The 23,483-nt window shown below is 40.0% G+C and overlaps 2 protein-coding genes across 3 annotated transcripts; both read left to right on the plus strand.

The window, feature by feature from the left end:
* Positions 1 to 6,462: 6,462 nt before the first annotated feature.
* LOC143169569 (keratin, type I cytoskeletal 19) lies at positions 6,463 to 12,164 on the plus strand. The gene is made up of 8 exons (XM_076357016.1): positions 6,463 to 7,011; positions 8,879 to 8,961; positions 9,307 to 9,463; positions 9,723 to 9,884; positions 10,037 to 10,162; positions 10,288 to 10,508; positions 11,323 to 11,351; positions 11,889 to 12,164. The coding sequence occupies exons 1-8, from the start codon at positions 6,562 to 6,564 to the stop codon at positions 11,909 to 11,911; spliced, it is 1,251 nt and encodes a 416-aa protein (XP_076213131.1). The 5' UTR covers positions 6,463 to 6,561; the 3' UTR covers positions 11,912 to 12,164.
* Positions 12,165 to 17,825: 5,661 nt separating this feature from the next.
* On the plus strand, positions 17,826 to 23,386 carry LOC143169297 (keratin, type I cytoskeletal 19-like). Of its 2 annotated transcripts, XM_076356597.1 has the most exons (8): positions 17,828 to 18,463; positions 19,170 to 19,252; positions 20,200 to 20,356; positions 20,848 to 21,009; positions 21,156 to 21,281; positions 21,423 to 21,643; positions 22,480 to 22,505; positions 23,019 to 23,386. In XM_076356597.1, exons 1-8 carry the CDS (start codon positions 17,885 to 17,887, stop codon positions 23,102 to 23,104), a joined length of 1,440 nt encoding a protein of 479 aa, XP_076212712.1. In that variant the 5' UTR covers positions 17,828 to 17,884; the 3' UTR covers positions 23,105 to 23,386. The 2 variants fall into 2 exon arrangements, with proteins under 2 accessions (XP_076212713.1, XP_076212712.1); XM_076356598.1 differs by lacking the exon at positions 22,480 to 22,505 and having other exon boundaries at positions 17,826 to 18,463.
* The last annotated feature ends 97 nt before the right edge of the window (positions 23,387 to 23,483 follow it).

Genomic DNA, 23,483 nt, shown 5'->3' on the forward strand with positions numbered 1-23,483 from the left:
CAGACAGCCTTTTGCAAGGTAGACTTCCCTCTTGGCCCCCACCACTGTCTCAAGTAATGAAAAAGGAAAATCTGTGATTCACTGTGCCTCTGATAAAAAATCAGATGAAAGGAAGCTACTTTTGTGATATTTCTCACATTTACCAGCCTACCATAATCCTGAAAAATAATAGCAGTCAAGTTAAGCAAGAACAAAAATTCCTGCAGGAAAATCCTTTCTTTCTGTATTCCAAGTAACATATTTCTATTAAGTTTCATGTAATACATAACATTTTGGAGTGGCAATCCCAACAAACTTCTGAATTTCTTTAAGTATTTTGACACTATGACAGACATTAAGGGCAAATGCTCTCTCACGGTTGAACATGCATCTCTCTCAGTGAACATGCAATTTCAGGTGCACTGGAGCTGACTTTCATAACTTATTTAGTACTGCCTAAAGAGAAGTTCATGCACACTGCAATTACTCCTAATAACCCACTATTTATGAACTCACGCTCAGAGATGCGTTGCAAAGACTGGCTGCAGGGAACACCTTTCCACTGGCATGCACTCCTGTGCTTAAACAGCCCTGGCAGCAGGAGTGTGACTGTGGATCAAAGGCACTTACAGCCTTATTAATCAACATTTTCTTACAACATTTCTAATCTTAGTTCAGTTCTTTCCCACAACCTGATGTCAGACTGTCAAAAATTACGGCAGTACCAAAAAGCTCATAGTGATTACACACGCAAACATTTTAAACTAATGCTGACAACTTCTTTGTGTTGAAAATGCTATTAGAAATCATGTCACCAGAATCTTACAGTTTTTATTAGTTATTAAAGCTGAACCCATTAGAAAAGAGTGAAAAGGCCCTCAGCAAGTATTTCAGTCAGCTTGATTTGGTGGTGGTGGTCTGCCCAAAATATCTAGACAGTTGGTGCAGACCTCAGTGTTTAATGAAAAGAAGATTTAAAGCTGAATACAAGTGTCAGAGGCTGGTGGAAAACCATGGTTCTCAGTTAATAGTTAGTAGCCAGTTACAGCCAGTTAGTAGTCAGTTACAGTTAATAGCCAGGACTGTCCAGGAAGGTAACCTACCTGGTACACACAAATACTGTGAAATTTGCCTATAAACTACTTCTTTTTGAAAATGCAGCAAACTTAGAGTAATTAGAAATACCCTTTTCCTTCCCTAAAGGTATGCAGTCATTCTGGGCAGACAAAACTAAGGCTGCAGAACGTGTTTCCCTGTGAGCTGATAGTTGCTATGAGAACAAGCTGTTTTAAAAATGCTTCCCTGGCAGTAGCTCTTCAAACTAGTGGCTACAGGACTTGCTCTCATAGAGCAAACAGAGTTTGATTTTCTCACTGAGCCTAACAGAGATCTGGGGACTCTGAGAATTTATCTCAAGCAAAAACCAGTATGAAACCACCTGTAGGATCAGGAAAGCCCAAATCCAGTTGACAGGATCCATCAGCAGGGTACAAAGAGAGCTCCTTGTTTTCTAATTTGATGAAGAACATGTGTTTAATGCTTGCACAGTAAAATCTCTACCCTTATTGGAAGCTGTGGCTTGTCACTATGATCAGAATATATTCTTATAAAATTAGCAAGAGAAATAAAAATGTATAAGTATATAAATACAAATATATAAACATATGCATATAAATATAAGAGCACATAAACATAAACAGTACAAATACAAATATGCTCTCCAAATGTTTTACAGACATGAACAGAATAAAATAGCTCGTCTCTCTCTGTGCTATGAAACCCATCTACTCTGTGTTTCTACCAAGTCTGTGATTTTTTTTTGGGGGGTAGGAATTTTCCATGTGGCCTATGGGAAAATGCCCTCTGAATAGCTCTAGGCCTCCTCCTTCAGCATGAATCATTGCAGAACTGCAGCTGACACGGCAAGCATTCAACGTGTACTTGGTTCCTCTGAAGCCTGGGACAGGTTTACTCTATTAGGTTTTGGCAGTGCTTACTGCTGCTGCCTGCAGAAACCTGACTTTTGGAACACATCCTCCCGTCAGTTAGACACTTGACTCTTAATAATAGTTTCCAGTGCCATCATACCTTGCTGAGATTTACCCACCAGATAACAGGCTAAAGGAAGTGTAAAAATATATCCAGTGACTTGTCTTTCACTCATTAGGGCTTGGTGTCCCAACTGATCCTTTCTTCCCACACAATTTTTAATCATACTATAAGAAAATCTACTTTATTTTCCTCTCTCAGGTACTTTGCTCCCTGATGTGCATTATCATTATCGTTCTGGATTGATAGAGAAGTCAAGAGTTTAAAGCTATTTATGTTTCTAGGGAAACAGATACAATAATGAGGTATTTCCAAAAGTACACACCACAACCAGTTTCAAGTATTTGCCAAGTATTTACATTGCTCCCAGTTACTGAAATGTTTGAGTTCTTCATGATCTTTTATGTATTTTCCTCATACTAGCTTATTCAAATGTTATATAAATTAGAAACATTGAGAAATTAAATTATATGTCCTGATATCACTAAAGCAGCCTGTAGCTGAACAGGGATCCCTATCTTTAAAGTTCAGCTCAAATCACTGAATCATCGTTTCTTTTCCGCCATGAAAGAACTAGACCCCTGAATAAAAATGAGTTGTCCCGCGTCTTACTCTTGTAATTTCTTTTAAAATTGAACCCTTATGTGACCTTATTTCTCATGTCTTTCAATGCAGAAATCGGGGCACCCACATGCATTTCTCTTCACCAAATCACGTTCCCTCTACTTTGCAAAAACAATAATTTTGAGAAAGTTATCAGTGTTGCTCTCTGCTCTTATCTACCCTCTTTTTAAACTGTTAGCATCTGTGTATGCATGTGCTAGGACCTGCCTTTTCAGCACATAAATATTCTTGTCTTTGAATCTGTTGGCACATTCAGTGAATATGTGGCAATGCAAGGTTTGTGAGGATTAAAAAAAAATGATTAATGATGGGATATAAAAGCAAGAAAGCTAAAAATTGTATCTTAGGCAGACATTCAACACAGTCATTTCAGTACCAGCTGCAGATCAGTTCTTGTTAGCATTGGTTCTTCCCACAAGGAAGTTTAGAGAAAAAATAGAAATTTTTGTGTTTGAATTAAAGAGATTCAAATGTTTCATGCCTATGATCTTCAATAGGAGAGAAAATCATACAAAGTTGTGATTTTAGGAGGGCATATGACATGATCAGTAGGGTGGGGTGGCCAAAGTTTTGATGAGCAAGAGAAAAGATGAAGACCAAAAATATGCACACACAAGAGTCGAGAAGCACATTTTCACTGATGGAAGCAGAGGTAGAAAGGAAGAATTATCAGAAGGGACAAACACTTAAAGATTTAAAAGGTAAATTCAGAATAATAACCTGACTTTCCTCATTTGTCCATAGAAGCATCTGTGGAATTGCAGGCACCAATAACATAGGTTAAAATGTTTACAGAGTTCATTTAATTGTAATTGCATTAGCAATCCCTGGAAACAAATTTAGCAGGATGTGAGAAGAGTGAAGTATATGCCAGTGCCACTCAGGGCAATAAAAAATGGTTTACAGGACAATTAATACAAATGCCCTGAAACAATATGAACAATTTTATAAAGCAGTAGTGACTAGTAAAGCAGAGTAGACAAAGGCAAAGCAGAACCAGCTCTCAGCCAGGAGCTTGGGCGTGGACTGTTTCCACCAGTCTACTGGATGACTTCACTTTAATAAATGTGTCTCCCTTACCCTCAGATAAGTTGCAGATAAAGGAAATTCCTTTTGTTGACCATTCCTTATACTTCCTTTAGGGAAAAGCTGACCCTACAATAAATTAAGTTTATTGTAGTGGGAGAAAAAAAGACCTATGCAGAATGATAAAAGCACCTTCTTTCTTGAGCAAATACTTTGCCATACTAAAGGCTTTTCCAAGCATTTAAGTACATGTTATCACCTTAAGCGAGTCCCAACAAAAACAAACACACGCAGCCATTGAGGTAAAAGAGAGATGTAAAGTTAAAAGAAAACCAAAACCTTTCTGGAAACTTAGAATGCAGTTTTAGTAAAAATGCTGCCCGAGGGACTGATTTGCTACTAGAAGCTTATGATATATTTGGTGGTATAAATAAGATTAAATAGTTACTCCATTTGAAAGTATCTCCCAAGCTTTTCCTCTCCTGACACTTTCAGATGTACTTCCAAACTGCCATGAAGAATTGCAATTCATTCTTTGGGGAAATTTTTCCCTGTATGCTGAAGCAAACCTAACCTGCTTGCAGTACATACCAATATTCTCACAGTATAATGTATGATGACTGCTGCTTTTACTCAAGGGGTTTCAGAGGGAACGTAGAGGCCTTCCAGACTCCAATTTTCATTAATTGGATCATAAAATATTATGCAGCATCATAAATGTGCATTTTCTTTTGCTAAACTCCAAAATACACTGCTTTGAGGACCTGACATGCGAGTCTAGGGAATGATGAAGGAGTACCTAGAGGGAAGGATGTTCCTCTCTCATTGCAGCAGGAGACAAATCAGAATACACTGGTATTTGTTCTCCTTTAAGCTTCTTGCATTTCTGTTCAGTGAAGAAAAGCACATGGACTTAGTTCTTTATGCTCTACCTATGGACTTCAATATTTAACAATAAAATAACTGTTCTTCTGTAGCTTTCTTTTTGTCTGCAGGCAGACAGTAACTTTCTCATACTACTATTTCACCTATCCACAGGACTTGGAACAGTTACCTGTTGGGCAGGTTTTTCCTACCCAGGGCTGAACAGGACATTCAGATCTACAGAAGGAATGACCAGCGTGTCTGTGGCAGACAGAAGTGTCCTCCATATCTCTTAGGAACGGCTGTACAGTTTTACTGTGCAAGTTAAAGAGCTGTGTGAATGCAGTAGTCTCTACAGAAAGAAAAGAACTCCACTGTGATGCCCCTAGGCTATGGCATCACAGTCAGGTAATGTATGGTACATATATTGCATATATCAAGTGATATATTCTGTACCTGAGTCACTGCAGAATTCCTCTTTATGATACAGCCTCATAATTAGATACAGAACCAATGGGGCTGTTGATACAGGTGCCTTGGCCAGCTTCCAGTTTGTATATTTGTTCTTTTACCCTCCCTATATTTGCCCTGCAGTTTGACATTTCTCTTTGTACAAAGTGAGTACAGCACTAATGCGTGGTCTAAAATACCTGATGCATTTTTTTATTGGTATAGAAAGACCAGACAGGCCCTCACACAGAGTACGCATTTCATTTGGCTTATCTTTAATTCTTTATTTTGGTATTAAATGGATTTCTCATTGAAACATCACCGCATGCATCTTGTGCTCCAAAGGTTCTGTTTAGTGGAAGCACTTGGTGGTGGCAGAATTTCTGCCGAGGCCTGGTTGCTCCCTGAAAGCTGCAAATGGCAGTAGGCCAGCTTACTCTCTCTTTCTGTAAAGCAGTTCTCCTGGAGAGTCCCAGAGGTTTGGAGGGAGTGAGGGGTGGCAAGTGAAAGAAAGAGAATGGAAGAAAAGATGTAAATATCCATCTGCATGTTAGGCATGCTCATGGAGGAGCTTGCAGTAACAAAAGCAACATTGCTTTTGAAAATGCATCTTGGATAACAGAGGACTTAAACATTTTAAGTGTTGAACTTAAACATGAATCTCAGACCAGAAGACTAAGTGATTATGTTTCTTCCGTTTACTTCTCTCTCTCAGTAGCAATGAAAGGACTAAATGCATAATCAGGCACTTGTTTCTGTTGTTGCTCACTCCGCAGGGACTCAGGGAAGTTTAATGCTTATCTCTGCTACAAATACAGCTACGGTTCCTTGAAAAGGATTCTTGTTTCTGTAGAAAACCAGACTCTTTCAGACAAGACATTCTCTGTCAGACCCTCTCTTCTACTGTCAGCCCAAAAGGAACTGAGAGCAAAGAAAGAAACAGTGAAAATGTTACTTCTGAAAGAATAATTTTTCTCAAGGGAAATAAGGAGAACAGAGGGGTGGGAACCTGTTTTGTCAAGGTCCATACATATTGTTCACCATTTGGCCTCCTTTCAAGCTCTGTTATCAGTCTACCAATTACTAACTTAATCACTCTGTATTAAAACTCCTTCCTGCGATCACATGAAGAAAGTTGTCGTGTGACTTCGCTATGGACGCAGCGTTGGCTGCAGCAGGGCTGTGTGCTCCCAGTCCTTTTGTTTCCATGCAGGTAAACTATAACTAGATTTATGAATGCTCCCCTCAGCAGGGTGACGCCTCCTCTGAATCCCACCTTTTGCTTCACGAGGCAACGGTCAGGGGGAGGGAATCGGCTCCTGTGCATGAAGGTATTTGGGAAAGAAACACAGCCCACTTCATAGCAACTGACCAATAAGAGGAATTGCTGTGTTGGCAGAAGGCTTAAGGCTGATAAATTTCACAGGTCTCAGATAACACATCCTGGAGACAACTCCCATTGTCACAGACATAAAAGAGGGGGGGTGGGGGAAAGGAGCACACACTCCTGCCTCAGGATCACAAACCGTGTGAGCTGCAGCTTGGGTTAGGTCCTTGGTATTTCTTACCATGGCCAGTTACAGCTTCAGGCAAATTACCTCTTCTGTGGCAGGGGGACCTCCTGGCTCCTCGGTCCGTTTTGGTGGAGGTTGCTTTAGGGCTCCAAGCATCCATGGGGGATCTGGTGGCAGGGGTGTGTCAGTGTCTTCTGCTAGATTTGTCTCTTCTGGCCTAGGAAGCGGCCTGGGTGGTGGATATGGAAGTAGTTTTAGCAGCAGCTTTAGTGGTGGTTATGGTGGTGGTTTGGGTAGTGGTGATGGCCTCCTCTCAGGAAATGAAAAGGCAACTATGCAAAGCCTGAACGAACGCCTCGCATCTTACCTGGACAAAGTGCGTGCGCTGGAAGAGGCAAACTCTGATCTTGAAACTAAAATCCAAGACTGGTACCAAAAACAAGGACCAGGCCCAGCTCGGGACTACAGTCCTTATTACAAGACTATCGAAGACCTTCGGGACAAGGTAGGTGTTAATATTTATTAAAAATCTTCTTAGATTTGTATTTAAGAAGGAAGCATAAAAACCGAAAGAGAAAAACTTCACTAGGAAAACACCCAGAAGGCATTGCAGTTTATTAAAAGGAGAGGAAGATGAAATGAATATGTAATGATTGGGCGGGGTGGATAGAGAAAATTATCAGTATGGAATTATCTACTTTTTAAAATGTTAGCTAAGAGAATGTACAAAACAGTCAGATAGCAGCTCAACATTTCATCACCATACATTTATTTTTCTTTCACATTTCACTTACTTAAGCTTGGAATTGAAATAAGAGTGCTGAAACATTTGGCTTATGGAAGAAGGAAGTAGCAGACATGAAGTAATCAATCCCATATATAAATGCAGGATTTGCCCCAACAGCCCATGGGTACCTGATAACAGATTACTCTGAGATGATACACACCCTGGAAAACACAGGTAGTAGCAGATTAAGCTATGTAAATAAATGAAAGAAAACTTGAGGTTTAGTTTTCACAGTTCAGCTTGCAGTTCATGACCGCTCCCACACAGTTTACTTTCTCCTTGCTTCAACCCATTCACATTCTCTACTGATTTCAAAAACTGAGCTCCAGTAAAGGCAGAACTGGCAATTAGATTTTCTCCTTTTAGTACTTTTCCCTCCTGTCTTTACTCCCCTTAGTTAGGGGAAGACAAAATGTTGTTTCAGCTGTTTTTGTGGATGACCTTTTGAGTTTTAAAAGTGGCAGGCAAAAAAGACATGCTTTCTAGGTAAAAATTAACAGGGATTACTTCTAAATAAACAAAATTTCCTTCAGGGGCTTTCATGATGCATTAGAAGAATCAATAAACACTATCCTGGATATTCTAGGAAACAAAAATGTGTTCAAAGACTATACAAATGCAGTATGAACCCATATTGTTTACAAACACAAACATGTCATTTATTTTAAAATCATACAGAGCTTGTAATCACTTCCCACTGTTAAGAAAATGCATGAGAATAAATTCTGCCAACAGGGGTCTGCAGACTTTGCATCTCTCCAGGAAATAGGCTTCTTGCCTCAGTCATAGAATCATAGAATCATAGAATCATAGAATCATAGAATAGTTTGGGTTGGAAGGGACCTCTAAAGCTCATCTAGTCCAACCCCCCTGCCGTGGGCAGGGACATCTTCAACTAGATCAGGTTGCTCAGAGCCCCGTCCAACCTGACCTGGAATGTTTCCAGGGATGGGGCATCCACCACCTCTCTGGGCAACCTGTGCCAGTGTCTCACCACCCTCAGCATAAAAAATTTCTTCCTTATATCTAGTCTAAATCTACCCCCCTTTAGTTTAAAGCCGTTCCCCCTTGTCCTGTCGCAACAGGCCCTGCTGAAAAGTTTGCTGCCATCTTTTTTCTAAGCCCCCTTTAAGTACTGAAAGGCTGCAATAAGGTCTCCCTGAAGCCGTCTCCCCTCCAGGCTGAAAACCCCAACTCTCTCAGCCTTTCTTCATAGAAGAGGTGTTCCATCCCCCTGGTGGAGTCCTAAAACATCACCTACCCCCTGGCTCACCAAAGTCCTCTCCCTCCAAGTCAGCACGTAGTTTTGTCTCACTGTGGGACTTCTAGCTAAAAGCCACTTCATATGCCAGACAAGAGTAAGAGGACCAATCCATAACTGACAATCATGGCAAAAGTACTGTGATAAATCTGTGCTACATAATTGCTATAGATCATTGATACTTATCCAACTGAGACCAAGTAAAATACACTTATATTTGGTGTAGCTACAGATGAACTAGAATCTTAACTCTTTTATATTCAGATCAGGAAAGAAGATAACATAGTTGTTTCAGCCTCAGCAATGAATTCTCATTGTTTGTAGATCCTCGATGCCACTATCAACAACTCGAAGATTGTCTTGCAGTTTGACAATGCCAGGCTGGCTGCTGACGACTTCAAAACCAAGTGAGTAATTTCTGAAAGGAAAAAGGTCTCTTGAGCAGGCAAAAATCCTTGTTGAGCCAAAGGGCAGTGGCTGTGAAAAAAAGAAAGGAATGCCTATAAAATCTCTGTATGAACACTAGTTTGATCCTGTCGTTGCAGTTCAGCCCTTTATGTATTTGCTGAAAGCACTACGTGCACCATGGAAAATTTTATATCTTGTAAAATATGTGAAGAAAAGTTTAATGCTGGACAGTGTTTGCTACATCATAAATCCTACAAACCCAGATAGATTTATAGCAAATAATGTGTTTCATGGTGGGCCGGCTTAATCAGCTAACCTGAATAGTTTTGTTTTGCCTTTTTAAGGTTTGAAACAGAGCAAGCTCTTCGCATGAGCGTGGAGGCCGACATCAGTGGCCTGCGCAGGGTCCTGGATGAGCTCACCCTGGCTAGAACAGACCTGGAGCTGCAGATTGAAAACTTAAAGGAGGAGCTGGCTTACCTAAAGAAAAATCATGAGGAGGTGAAAAAGCCCCAAGAAACATGTTTGAAAGTGACATTAGAAAAACAGTGTGTGGAAATGTGGAGTCCCTCAGGACTGTCCTGGGCTCTCCAACAGTGAAGAAAAGATTTCTGTATAGATTGGGAAACTAAAGATATCCCCTGCAAGTATTTAAGGGGAGTCAGTCAGACCTTAGCCCTTGAAGAAAGAACGGAAGGTTCATAATGTTTTCAGTTTATGATTGTACTCTCTTTTGTCTTCCTCTGCCATGTCCACATAGGAAATGAGTGCCCTGGGAGGGCAAGTAGCTGGCCAAGTCAGTGTTGAACTGGACTCTGCTCCAGGCATTGACCTGTCCAAGATCCTGGCTGATATGAGAGACCAGTATGAACACATGGCTGAGAAGAACAGGAAGGATGCTGAGGCCTGGTTCCACAACAAGGTAGAAAAAACTCCATACTATACAAATACTAACCAAAAAAATCTGTGAAAGAAACAAAATAATTATTAAAACACACAGAAAACTGCTGTGAAAGCCTTATGACCTCTGCTTAGAGGCCCCATGTTTCTCACATAATGTTTTCCCTGTTTCAGACTGAAGAGCTGAACCGTGAAGTTGCTGTCAATACTGAACAACTGCAGAGCAGCAAGTCCGAAGTCACTGACCTGAGACGCACCCTCCAAGGGCTGGAAATAGAACTTCAGTCCCAGCTCAACATGGTACGTTAAAATTTGCACTGCGTGAACCCCCACACTGAAATGGGTACATATTCCCCTCCCTACAAGGAGTCTTGCATCTGGCAGCAACCTTTTTGTGGTTTCCCCTCCAACCTCTCTGCTCTCAGAAAGCCGCGCTGGAAAGCACCCTGGCAGACACGGAAGGGCGTTACGGTGCCCAGCTGGCGCAGATCCAGGGCCTGATTGGCAGCATCGAGGCACAGCTGGCTGAGCTCCGAGCTGATATGGAGCGCCAGAACAGTGAATACAAGATCCTCATGGATATCAAGACTCGACTGGAGCAAGAGATCGCTACTTACCGTCAACTCCTGGAAGGCCAGGAGTCCCAGTAAGTAACTCTGCTCACTGCAGAAAACCTTTGTGCTTAGCCTCATAAAGTTTGACCATGCCATGGTGCTCATTTGCCACAGCCCCACAGTAAACACAACTTCAAACACTCCTGGGGTTCTAAAATATTTAACAAATTAATTTTTCTGGACCATGGTGGAGCTAGAAATGTTACCATTCCCATTTACATTAAGTGAATATCTCAAAGAGTTTCTAAACAAAAGGCAAACTGACAAGCAGTACAAGAGATTAAATGCAACTAACAGTTAAAGTGGCAACTAATCATTAGCCGCTTGACATTCAGGAAACATAGTGCAGTGAGTAATGTTCTATAGACTATAAGGATTAACACCAAATTCCCACAAACTTCCTGTTACCAGTTAAATAGCTCTTGCCTCATAGGAATCAGTGTAGAAGAAAATATTCTGAAGAGAAGGCAGACAAGCTAGCTATTTTCAGACAGCCATTAAGTGGACCACCCACATGGGAGCACAGCTATCTGTCATTTCACATATAGCCTCAAGGAGGAAAATTTCTCATAGCCTGGAACAAAAAAATGAGGTAGGAGTTGAAAGGGTCTGATTTCCTCTATTCCTTCTTTTCCATAATTGTCTTTTCCCACAGCAGTGGCTTAAAAGTATATTTCCTACAACAATTCCCTCTCCTGAGCTGAGAGGGAGAGGAAGGAGATGACCATCTCTTCTCGGACTATATACAAAATGCACCTGATAAAGAATTTGCTTTCATACAGTCTTATCTCACACAGCACTTGATGTGTTGCCTCTCCTTTCAACTGTTATCTCTTTGTTCTACAGGATGTTTGGCTCCCTTTCTGGAATTGCCGGTAAGAATTCTTTCTCTTTCAGGAAACCTTTAGGAGTCAAAGAAGTTTTATTTTCTAAAAGGAAATATACATACATTATGGTAGTTGTGTCCATTCTAGAGACTGGGCTGCTGCACTGATTTGTGTCACAGAAGAAAAATCTAATAAGTAACAAATGATGACTCTGGATAGAATTTATTAAATTTCAGTCATGAAAAGATGTTAGACATCAGGAAAAAATCCCAGACTATGCTACAGTAAAGGCTAAGTGAAGCACAAAATGCGTAATCATTGCCCCAGATGAAAGGATACAAGAAATTTAAGCTTGGCCAGCTCAGGGGAATTGCATGAACATGCAAGCAAAACTTGCCTTGAGCTTTTAAAGGTCAGCTGTATTGTAAAAGTGATGTATGATTCAAATCAATGCTATGAAGAAGAAAACTTCTGAGAGAAGGGAATGAGAGATGAGACACAAACTAAGCTCAGCACCCATTGCAGAGTGGTCTCATGTGTGTTATGCTTAAGTAATTGCTGTTCTTTCTCTCCATATTATTGTAGACAAGCTGGCAGATGGAAAATAGTACTGAAAGTCCTCCAAGAGCCATCTTCAACATGTGAAAAAGCAGACCACACAGGAGTTGAAACAGAGAGGAATCACTAAACTGCTGGAAATGGCTATCTTAAAGCACAGAAAATTCTTGGCCACACAAAGTTTACGTAGATTCATCCATTTAGTGGTGATTAATTTGCGAATTGGGTTAGTTTTTCGATTATTTCTAGTTCTTTCATGTACTGAATTGCTGTATCTACTCTAATAAAGATGATCATCTTGCAATCTTAGCTTCTTTTGGGTTATTGTGATATTGTTACTGAAGTTTGGCTTTAATCTAGCAGGAAATAGCTAGCCAGCCTCCCCGACAGGTTAATGCTCACAGTGTCTGTGGGTGGGTGGCTTGAGCTCCATCTCTGATTTCTTCTAGCTCCGCTTGCTGGCAGGAGCTCTGAATATGGAGGCAACAGCATGCTCAGCCCCTCAGAGTGGGGAATACAAGAGTGGCTTATGTTTCTAACTACAACGGCTGTGCACTCTGAAGAGCAATAAGAGTGAGAAGTTAAGCAATTCTGGTAAGAAGCAAGAGCTGGGAGACGTTTTGTTAGGGTAAAATATAAAGCTGTTAAATTGGCTTGAAGATAACTTCTACAGAAACAAATAGGAGTGAGAAACTGTTGTGAGATTCCTTCACTCACTTTCCCAGTTCATACAGAGGTAACAAACCTTTAGCACCGATTTTAGACACCTTCATTCTCATGCCATTGAAAGGATATTATCCTAGCTGAAATTCTAAATGTAATCACTTTTAGTTCAGGCCTCCAGAAATCAGTAATTTCATTTCCAACCATCCCTCTGCAAGCTTACAGCCAAGGAAATTTTTTCAGGGTTTGTGCTAAAAGAAAATCATGGCTATAGCCTAACTGTCACATTCCCACTATCACAAAAGGCACATAGTTAGCTAGTCAACTGAGGGTGAAATTGAAAGTACAGTATGCCCAGACTAAAAGTACCCCAATACTGCACTCCCATAGAGTAGATCACCTTGCAGCCTGTGTTTCAGAGAGACATCATCAAATCCTTCAGCACTTCTCTCCTTGGACTTGGGAGGGAATAATTATTTCACCCTTGTTCATAACTAGATGTTCATAACAGATTAATGGAGTGTTCGCATAGCAAGGAGCATCCCAAAGCTATGGACCTCCTCTATCAAGGTTGGGCAATCCTCTTCAATTCAAGAGGCGCTGGTGCTTGGTTTTGGTTCAGCAGTGACTCAGGTGAGCTGCCAACATTAGTTGTCAAGTACTGACACTGACAATCCCAGCTTAGCCTCTGGAACTCTAGCATGATAGCATTAGGCAGTGGCTTCACTATGACAGGGAAAAACTATGACAGGAAAGAAACACAGTCATGGGAAGTAAGAATCAGCAAAGAGATACAGAGAGGAGGACAAGATGGGAAGAACAGGGGGACTAAGGTGCTCTGGTGGAAACAAGTGCAGAATCAAAAGGGAGCAAGTGGCATGAAAAGCACTGGCACACACGAGATGCAGGTGGTTCTTCAGAAGCTCACCCATTTATACAGTGTCTGCTTTTGGAAGAGCAAGGAGAAGAAAGCTCTTCTGCATTAAGTGCTCCAGTACAGGCTGTTCCTGAGTGCTGACACACTTTCTAATAAATGCTTTGTACCAAATTTATTCCCTACAACTGTTAGACCTGGAATCCTTCCCAGATGAAAGAACAAACAACTCCAGGCCTGTTTTTTAATCTTAACAAATCCCTTTCCCTGAGAGCAAGTTCTTGTGACAAAACCAGTCAAAGTATGAGATTACTGGTGCAGGTTTCTTGTGTTGTATAGCTGTAAATGTGAAAGTCTGACAAGAAATTCTCGTGCTGCAAGAATGCAAACTATAAGTTGTAAGGACAGTTTGCAAATGTATATTTTGACCAAAAAGTTTTCTTTTCAAAGACTGAATTAAATGCATGTTTAGGAAAAAAGATGTTTAAAAGGTTAACAGTTTAAAAGAGTGTTTAAGAGGTTAAAAGTGCCAAGAATTGAATTAACTCATAAACCCTGCTAAAGAAATTGGGGGTTTCAGAGATTTGAAAGAATCTTGAAAAGGCTAGAATTCTTGTTTTTATAGCCTAATTTGAATTTTAGTTTATAATTTTATTTATTTTGTCCCATACTTTTGAGTAACAAAGGATTTCTGGTGAAATGTTTAATATAAAATCACTCAGAGACTGTAATTTTAAAATATGGTTCAGAAAAAAAGTGTTTTCTAAAGGTATGTAAGATCTGTGTGATGGTTTTATCAGCAAAGACTGAGATGATAAACAAGCTGCTTCTTGAATGCAACTCTCTGTCCTCCTGAAAGGAGAGGCTAAAGTGTGTCAACTCCATTAATCCCCTAACAGAAGTAATAAAAGAGTCTGCACAGCATAGACATGTCAGGGAATGTCTTCCAGGAAAGCTCTGTGGAAGCATGACAAGCCAAGGAGCTTACGCACCACAAGTACAATGCTGAGTACTGTGCAAAGGATGAAACTGTGTGTCAAGACATTGGATAAGAAATCTTAGAGTGAAGGTAGTGAGAACAGAATAAAGGCATAAGCTTGAAATAGCATTTCTTTTTACCTCAGCAGGGGATCAGCTTCAGTTTCCTTGTATAGACTATAAGGAGAAAATTTTGTAGATTGAAGTTCACATTCCAGCTGCAGAAAAGAGCTAAATGAAGAATGCACAGAGGAACACAGATCCCTACCGGTACAGAGAGCACCTATTTGAGATGTTCCTTTAAAGCCCTAAGAGGGGCTTCCCGAATCTGGAAGCATTCCAAACCTCATGAATTTAGAGAAATGTAACCATTTTTTTTTAATGATAGATAGAACATAGCTAAAATGCAGAAATAATAATTGAAAAGAAGAATAGGACTGTATGTAGAATTATACCTAGTTCTAGAACTGAGCTAAAGACAGATGATTTTCACATACTTGTTCAAATTCAGATATGAAATTAGATTCAACAAAACACTTTTGATTTCTAAACTTTTACTAATGTAAATACCAAATTGTATCTAATTTTTCACCAAAGCAAGCTTTGCCTTATGTAGTCTATTATAAAATGATATAATGCATTTAGGTTTTGATATAGAAGTCTTCAACCTGGAGACAGTAATAAAACAACAATATCTATACAAATAAATACCATGAGTGAGTGAATTCTGAATACACACAAGCATTTGCCAGCAGTCTGCTCTCCATGAGGAGGTACAGACGTATTTACCGTTTCTCTCTCACCAGAAGAGCCAATGTTCACAAGTAAGCTCTCAAAAGTGAAGTTTTTTTCTCTTTAGGAAAATACCTGTGAAGCACAGCAACTGAAGCAAGATGCAAATAAATGATCCATAACCAACCACCCCCAAACTTCACAGTGCTTTGTTGAGGCACCTTTCCTTGGATTCTCCTTTGGTTTGAAAATAGTACTGGCAATTTCTAGTAAAATATTAGGAACTATTTAGAAGTAGTTGTTTAATACGAAAGAACAAATAGCGAAGATGAAGGCAGGGATAAGCCTCAGGTCTGCAAATGCTGCACGCTGCATTTACAAGCTTTTAATCATGGGAGACACACTCTAAGGATCTGAGTTTGATGGTTATCAGAAAATTGAAAAAGCCTCAGAATCCCCACCACTATGGTTTCCTGAATTATGTTATAGGACATAATCTGTATTGTCTGCTTGATTTATTTTTGTTTTTCCCAATGGTAAATATTCTACAGGAAAGAAACGGCTTTATATCTGCTACCTGGTTTTTATAAGTGTTCATCTGATAACAATCTAGAATAACGCACAGGGCACTGTAAAAAGCAGCAAAGTGTATTTCACCAGCAAGCTTCCAAAGAAGTTATAAAGACTGAGTGAAAGAAGACTGAATGAAAAATCCCCAAAGTTTCCTGTTAAAGTTTATGGTGTTTTCTAGAAGTGATTTTGCTAGATTTTTTTAAAAATGGAATTTGATCGTGCTTATTGTGGGATCACTCAGAGTTAAACAGACTCTAGCAGCATGCACACCTCAGGATATTTACATTACAGGGGTCTTAAAGACTTTTTTATCTTTAGTAGAGTTTGTCTAAACTTGTTTCCCGAGATACTAACTCTTGGAGATACACAGATTTGGCAAACTACGCAGAACCATTAATCTGCCCAACAGCAAAACTGAACTGCTGTGGCAAAGGTCCAGGTTCAGTTTGAAACATGTTTCCACAACTGTGAAACACCCTGTCTTTTCTAATCAGCTGAAGAATGAGTGGACATTCTCAGAACCAGGCTGTTAAGCTGCGTATCACAGCTAGATTTTTGATGTTTCTTTCCTCCCAAGTACACATGGTTCCTAGTAAAAAGGCTGCGCATTTCCCTGAGGCTGCATTAAAGTCTCAACTGTAAATTTCAGAAAACCCCTCAGTTTATTCCAACAACTGGTATGAGCCTCAGTTTATCTGAATCACCCATCCTGAATTCTAAGGTCATTTTCTGTTGATAAGTACTATCAAAAACTGTGCTAAAAACAACGCTCTCCTTATTGCGTTGTTAGCAAACATATAATTTTTCTTCTTTATTTCAAAGTTTTATTTTAAAATAATTTTGGTGGTTCTGAACTAGACACCAGAGAAGGTTCCTCCCATCTTCACTTGGTCCCTGCTTTTCTCCCTCCTCTCAACCCTCAGTTTCCTTAAACCATTATGCGCCTCGGTACCAATTTATTGTCTTACCATACCCCTACTTCTCAACTGCAACTTGTGGCCTTCATCTGAAGAATGTCACTTTGTTGTGCAAAAAGAATGGGGCTCTTTCTTCAAACTCCACGCTGTTGCCACACTCTCTACACACACATTATCCCCAGTGACACACCCCAGCAGGGTAAACAAGCAGTTAATACTTCCTTAAAAATCTTCCAAATCTGGTTTCCCATAATATCCCATAAGTATTGAACAGAGCTGTATTACTGAATTACTGCCTTTTGAATTTCACTAGCAAATTATTAGATTTGAAAAATACTGGTGTTTCAGACTCCCACTTCACTATAAATGAAGGATTAAGATGACTCTTCTAAGTGCTTCTCAAATCTTGTTTGCAAGAATTACTTCATTTCATAGTGCATATTGGCATTAAACACGTTAATTGCTATCTGAACAGTTTCATCTTAAACCAAATTTGTTTATGTTTTCCAAAAGTAACAGGAACTTAGTCCTCCCACATTTCTTCTTTTAATTGAATTATTTCAATCTTGTATTACCCCTCTTGAGTATTTCACCAGCATTAGTATATGAACCATGCCCGCTCTTCCTTGTACATTGGTGTATGCTAATTGCTCCTCATGCAATGCTATGATGATACGCTTTTTGTACTAAAAGTTCAGACTCCAAAATCTAAATACTAGTTCCAAGCAAAGAAGAGGAATAAGAACATAGCAAATTCAATTCCAAATTTTTAATTGGAAAAAAAATGGATAGAAAAGAAGAAATAATGGTGAGATGAACAGATGACTGCACATTTTTCAATGAAAGGAGAATTTTACTTAAACTGCATTTTTAGAAAAAGTCGATGTTCTTAAAATAACCATGGTGATTGCTGTAAATGGGTAAGTGGGTGTGGTTGAACTCACTTTGTTTTTCCATTCTTAAATGTCAGACAAGTAAACTCCATGTTTCAGAACTATAGCCTGAAGAAAAAACACTCATCTGAATCATCCCTTTTATTTAATTAAAAAAGAAAACCCAAGCCCTAGCCCCTGAGATGCACAGCCAGCTCTCTTTGTGAGGAATGTCATCATAATTGGCCTCACCTCTAGGGAGGAGAACTTTTGGAGGGAGGGCTGCAGGTTGGGTTTGTCTCCTAACACCCTATCTTGAGGATATAAAAGAAGCACTGGGGCAGTGAAGGCACGTACTTTCCTCTTCTACACCAAGCTCAATAACTGACATTAGCACCTCCTTGTGCTGCAGCTATGGCTACTTCCTTCATGCAAAGCTCTTCTTCTACCTATGGTGGTGGCTTTGGGGGTGGTGGAACCAACAGCTCTCGCCTTTCCTCCATCCGAACAGGAGGAACCTGCCGAGCTCCAAGCATACATGGAGGATCTGGTGGCAGGGGTGTTTCCATCTCTTCAGCTAGGTATGTCTCCTCTGTAGGAGGTGGATATGGTGGTGGCGGCTTGTGTTCTGGTTATGGTAGTGGTTATGGAGGGGGCTACAGTGGCTTTGGTGGTGGTGCAGCCTGTGGCTTTGGTGGAGGAGCTGGCTTTGGTGGAGGAGCTGGCTTTGGTGGAGGGGCTGGCTTTGGTGGAGGTTTTGACGTTGGTGGTGGCTTTGGTGGTGGTGATGGCCTTCTCTCTGGAAATGAAAAGATAACTATGCAGAATCTGAATGACCGTCTGGCTTCGTACCTGGACAAGGTACGAGCACTGGAAGAGGCAAATTCGGATTTAGAAGTTAAAATCCGAGACTGGTATCAGAAGCAAGCTCCCACCAGCCCAGCTCGGGACTACAGTAATTATTACAAGATAATTGAGGATCTCCGAGACAAGGTATGACATTCATATGTAGAGGTATTATTATAAGAATGCATTAGAATTGTGGAACTGCATATTCCATTTCTTTAAAATAAACTAAAATAATTACAAAATAAATATGGAAATCCCCAACCCCAAATATCTTGTGATTATGAGCATTCTAGCAGAAGAGAGTAGCTTTATCTTAATTTAAAAAGCAAATATGTTATCCTGAAAATGTGACGTTTGTTGAAATTAAAATTATTGCACTAAAAGTTAGCAAAACATGGCAAAATGTGTTTAGAATTATCAATATATTTATTCAGTAATCAAATAGTAAAGAATGCGATAGGTAGGCTTCAAAGGCTGAAAAAATAATTCTTCTAGCTACAGATAAGATCAGGTGTTGTACAAATGTATTTTCTAATTATGTTTCTAATTTGTTTTACACAAAGGTATCTCAGCGCTCTGGTTTGCGTACAGTATGTGAAAAAGAGCTTAGCGTTTTTGGTTTTCCTCTATAAAAGCTGTAAGAATTACAGTGTGACCAAAGAGCAACATAACAAATTGAAATGACTATTGCAATCCAAAAAGCGTATTTAACTAGTGACATCACAACAGAGGTCCATTTTTTTCTACGTTCTTTGATGTTTTACAGCCTCAATAACTACCTACTATGTACTCAGGACCATGATATCTCACCATTATTCACAGGAAGCTTTTTCTGTTTCTTAATTGCCAGATCCTTGCAGCCACTATTGACAATTCCAGAGTCATTTTGGAGATTGACAATGCCAGGCTGGCTGCAGATGACTTCAGACTGAAGTAAGTTTACCTGGAGCACATTTGTCATCTCTCTCCTTGTCTCTCGCTCTCAAAACAGTTTTCTGAACTTTAGTATTACTTTTTATCTAGAAAATAAAGTTCTTCAGTCACTGAAGGACACATCTTGAAATTATGGATAGGTATTTTTCCTGATAACTTCTGTTGAAAAAAACCGTGGCAAACTGAATCAATTTGATGAAGGATCGGTTCGGAATATAAACCTGATAGAACACAGCATCCAGATCACTGAGCTGTTTACATAATAAATTACAGTTCATGTCTTAATTTTTTAGCGATGCTCTTAACTATTTTTACTAGCCTAAATCACAGCGGAAAAGAGGACAGGAATAGGTTGGGATTTTCACTTGAAAGGAACAGTGGTGTGAAGAGATCGCTGTTGGGTTGCAGTAGTTCTCTCTCAGAGAGTCTGAAATTTAGAAAAGAAAGACAAAGAGTAATTTGGGGCTTATTCGGCTCATGGACTCAGCAGTACATCAGACACTGCTGAAAAGATGATAAAGATACTTGCACAACTGATTTATCTTGCAGTGATGTACCTGCAGCTTTATATTTTCTCCTCTAGTGTCCTAGGCAGAAATGGGCAATCTGTGCTTTTCTTCACACCAAATTTGAGAGGACACCGCAAACGGACTGTCCTGTGTGAGAACTTTTCTATTGATGCTGATAATCATTATTAGGTTCTGCAAAGTGAAATGTCATGTACTCCTCAAGAATAAAATCAGATGGCAATGCGTGTACTTTCATATGTCATAGTAGGATGTTGGAAAAAAAGATCTTTACTCCCTTTACGCTTCTTTTTCAATATATATGTTTTCATTTATAGCCCACTGGTCCTCCTACATTCAGTATAAAATTTCATCGTTTTATAGCTCTACTGAGTACAAACTCGTACACATTCCAGTGCTTGTTTCTTTTTTAAACTGCAGATATGAGAATGAGTTGTTCCTGCGCCAGAGCGTAGAGTCTGACATCAACGGTCTGCGCAGAGTCCTGGATGAGCTGACTCTGTCCAGAGCTGACCTGGAGATGCAGATTGAAACACTGAAGGAGGAGCTGGCTTATCTAAAGAAGAACCATGAGGAGGTGAGAGTCCATAACAGTGCAGAGAGAAAATTACTTCCCTTTGGAATTTATGCCTCTCGGGTGGGGAAGGGGAAATCCAAACAAAAAAACCGGAATGACAACATTACAGCTTAATAAGAAGAAAACTGTAATATTAAAAGAATCCAAAGTGTGTCCTGAGAAGCATTTTTCTGATTCCAAACTGTTCAGACCTATTAGTTTCAGTTTGACACTCCTAAGCACATGACAGGTCACTGAGATAAGTTAAGCTGAGTAAAAGAAACATACATATAAGTTGCATGTAAATATGTGTGTGTTGTGTGTGAGTATACAGAGACTGGAAAAGCATGTGTGATGAGAGATAAAATTTGATGAACGTTTTTATGTGTGTTCCACCTATGATGCTTGATAATAAAAGTACTGCGTACCACTGCACGGATTGCTGATGGCAGAAAGTGTATGAGAAGAGAGAGACTAATCTTTTTTGTGCCCTCTGCTTTCTGCCCATGCAGGAAATGAAAGAGTATTCAAATCAGCTAAGTGGAACAGTCAACGTGGAAATGGATGCGGCTCCTGGCATCGACCTGACCAGAATTCTCTCTGAGATGAGGGAACAGTATGAAGCTCTGGCTGAGAAGAACCGTAAAGACGCTGAGGCCTGGTTCTTCACTCAGGTATAGTTATGCCAATAAACAGCAAACTGATGTGTTGCCTCATTATTACTACCCCAGCAGATGGGATGGGCTCTCCCTTTCTCAAAATAATTGAAATTTTTTTTATATGATATGTATATGATTTTACAGTTGTTGTTTTCTTTCAGACTGATGAGCTGAACCGCGAAGTGGCCACCCATACACAACAGATACAGACCAGCAAATCGGAGATCACAGAACTGAGACGCACGGTCCAGGGCCTGGAGATTGAGCTCCAGTCACAGCTCAGCATGGTATGGAGCTGTCCCAAGCACATCACAAGTCACTACTAGCACACCTTCTCCTTCCTCCCTCTCTATCTTGCCTCTCCTTAAGACTCCCCCTCTGTGGGACAAATCTGCATGCTAACCTATTCGGACGTTATTCCGCTCTAGAAAGCTGGACTGGAAGCCAACTTGCGAGATACAGAAGGACGATACTGCGCACAGCTGGCACAGATTCAGGCCCTCATCACCAGCGTTGAGGAGCAATTGGGTGAACTTCGATGCGACATGGAGCGTCAGAACCAGGAGTACAGAATGCTCATGGACATCAAAAGTCGCCTGGAGCAGGAAATCGCCACATACCGCCAGTTGCTGGAGGGCCAGGACTCTCAGTACGTTACTATATACAAATCCTATGATGATTAGATAAGGTTAATAACATGACACATTGTAAAGCAGTAATTTGTGGTTGCTAAACTGACTCCAGATTACTAACTTACATTCACTGCATACGCAGCCTACTGGCGAAACAGATGCCCGGAAAATCCCAGGTGTTGCTATAACTCAGGTTAAATCTCCAGATCAATTGTGCTGATGATTTGAAAATATAAATGCAACCATTTTGACTCCAATGAATTGTAGAAGGCACCAGGCACCATATGTATGTCTTACATAATCCTCTTGTTGCACTGGAATAATAGCCTTTAGCCTGAAACAACCTGTAAAAACCTGTTCTCAGTATTTCTTTAGCTCTTGTTTTTCTACACTTGTGCACAGAGGTAAAAATATTCATCATCATATACCAGTACTCCCAACTAGAAAAGAACTTGGTACAGACCACAGCTTACTTTAGTAAAGTCTACATTTTAGTGCCCATTTCTCATATCTGATCTACACATGCAATTACTTTTGATTTCTGAGGAGGAATCAGCTCCTTATATTGTTTCTAGATTATGACATTTTGAGAAGAGAAGTATATAGAGACATAAAAAGACCAAGAACTGGTCTGACTGCTGTTCATATTTCCTATCGAGTACGTAGGAGTGGCCTTCGTAAGCAGAAAGCACCTTAACAATAACACTAGTAACAACACACCTGAGAAACAACCCATTGAGAGAAGCAATGTGAAATCATGGCTATTCACACACAGTGGTTCCCAAATGGATCAATGGTTTCAGTGGACAGGGTCAGTCATGGCCATTAATCAAATATTTCTTCTTTTCTACAGGATGTCAGGAGTGAACCCTAAGGATGGTAAGAAAAATTTTGATTCAAAGAGGGGCTGAAATGAATTGACAAAATAAGATTAAATAAGCCTATCTTTTTTGCTTAGGATTTCTTCTTACTAACACAGATTATTACATTCTCTCTGCAATGACCACATTCTTTATCATTTAGAGACAAAAATATAGTACTTTATCCTATTTTACGTGCACTTTTGAAACCAGTAGCTTGCAAAAATGATTGCATGAACTCCTCATGGGATTCTAAAACACCGAAATCTCCCAAAGATTCCTAAGTTCCTCTGCTGACTCACACAACATACAAGATACATCCAAATCCAACATGTGATGTGCACTCTTAAGATTTACTGGATGTGGACCAGTAGGGAGAGCAGATAAGATGTAAAGGCAGTTCCCCCTTTGATATGTGAAAAAGATCTTGTGAGGAAACAAACAAAAAAACCAAACCCATTGCACAGCTCTTCAGTGTGTTAGCAGTGCATTTTTTTTTCCCCTAGCTGAATTTTTTTTTTTTCTCCTACAGCAGCATATCTGAGCAGTGGAAGAGTTCGCATGAGCATGGAAGATGATGGAAAACCTATTTCTACTCGTGAAAGGAGACTCCCGTAAAGAAATACTGAATCCCCTCTTGCATATGACACCATATAAAAGCAGTGCGATCTGCACATTGGCTAATGCTGAAAGAAATTTCCTTTTACTTTCACCAAATCACAAGAATGTAATCCAAGAATGTGCAACAGCTTGATGTCTTTCCTTAAATTTGCTCTCCCTTTTTACACGATCATTTGGCTCTATGGGTCAGAGATGACAAGCTTGTTTTCTGCCAGTAGCTATATAGTTTCCTTAGGAAAGAACCTACATAATAAAGTTTCTGTTCTGCTTGTGCAAATATGTCCAGTCTGATGTTGTGTTTTTTAAGTCACTATGGCACTGCCATACACATGACCATACACCCTCCCTAACACAGTGCTTCGTGTAACCCAAAACA

Source organism: Aptenodytes patagonicus, chromosome 20 (genome assembly GCF_965638725.1).
Source record: "Aptenodytes patagonicus chromosome 20, bAptPat1.pri.cur, whole genome shotgun sequence".
NCBI classification, from domain to species: domain Eukaryota; kingdom Metazoa; phylum Chordata; class Aves; order Sphenisciformes; family Spheniscidae; genus Aptenodytes; species Aptenodytes patagonicus.

Bases quoted from the DNA above. Each gene is read 5' to 3' on its own strand.
- LOC143169569 (XM_076357016.1), top strand. From the start codon at position 6,562: ATGGCCAGTTACAGCTTCAGGCAAATTACCTCTTCTGTGGCAGGGGGA. The intron at 10,509-11,322 runs GTAAGTAACTCT...TTTGTTCTACAG, and splicing joins CTGGAAGGCCAGGAGTCCCA to GATGTTTGGCTCCCTTTCTG. The intron at 11,352-11,888 runs GTAAGAATTCTT...ATATTATTGTAG, and splicing joins CTCCCTTTCTGGAATTGCCG to ACAAGCTGGCAGATGGAAAA.
- LOC143169297 (XM_076356597.1), top strand. From the start codon at position 17,885: ATGGCTACTTCCTTCATGCAAAGCTCTTCTTCTACCTATGGTGGTGGC. The intron at 19,253-20,199 runs GTAAGTTTACCT...TTTAAACTGCAG, and splicing joins GCAGATGACTTCAGACTGAA to ATATGAGAATGAGTTGTTCC. The intron at 21,282-21,422 runs GTATGGAGCTGT...ATTCCGCTCTAG, and splicing joins TCCAGTCACAGCTCAGCATG to AAAGCTGGACTGGAAGCCAA.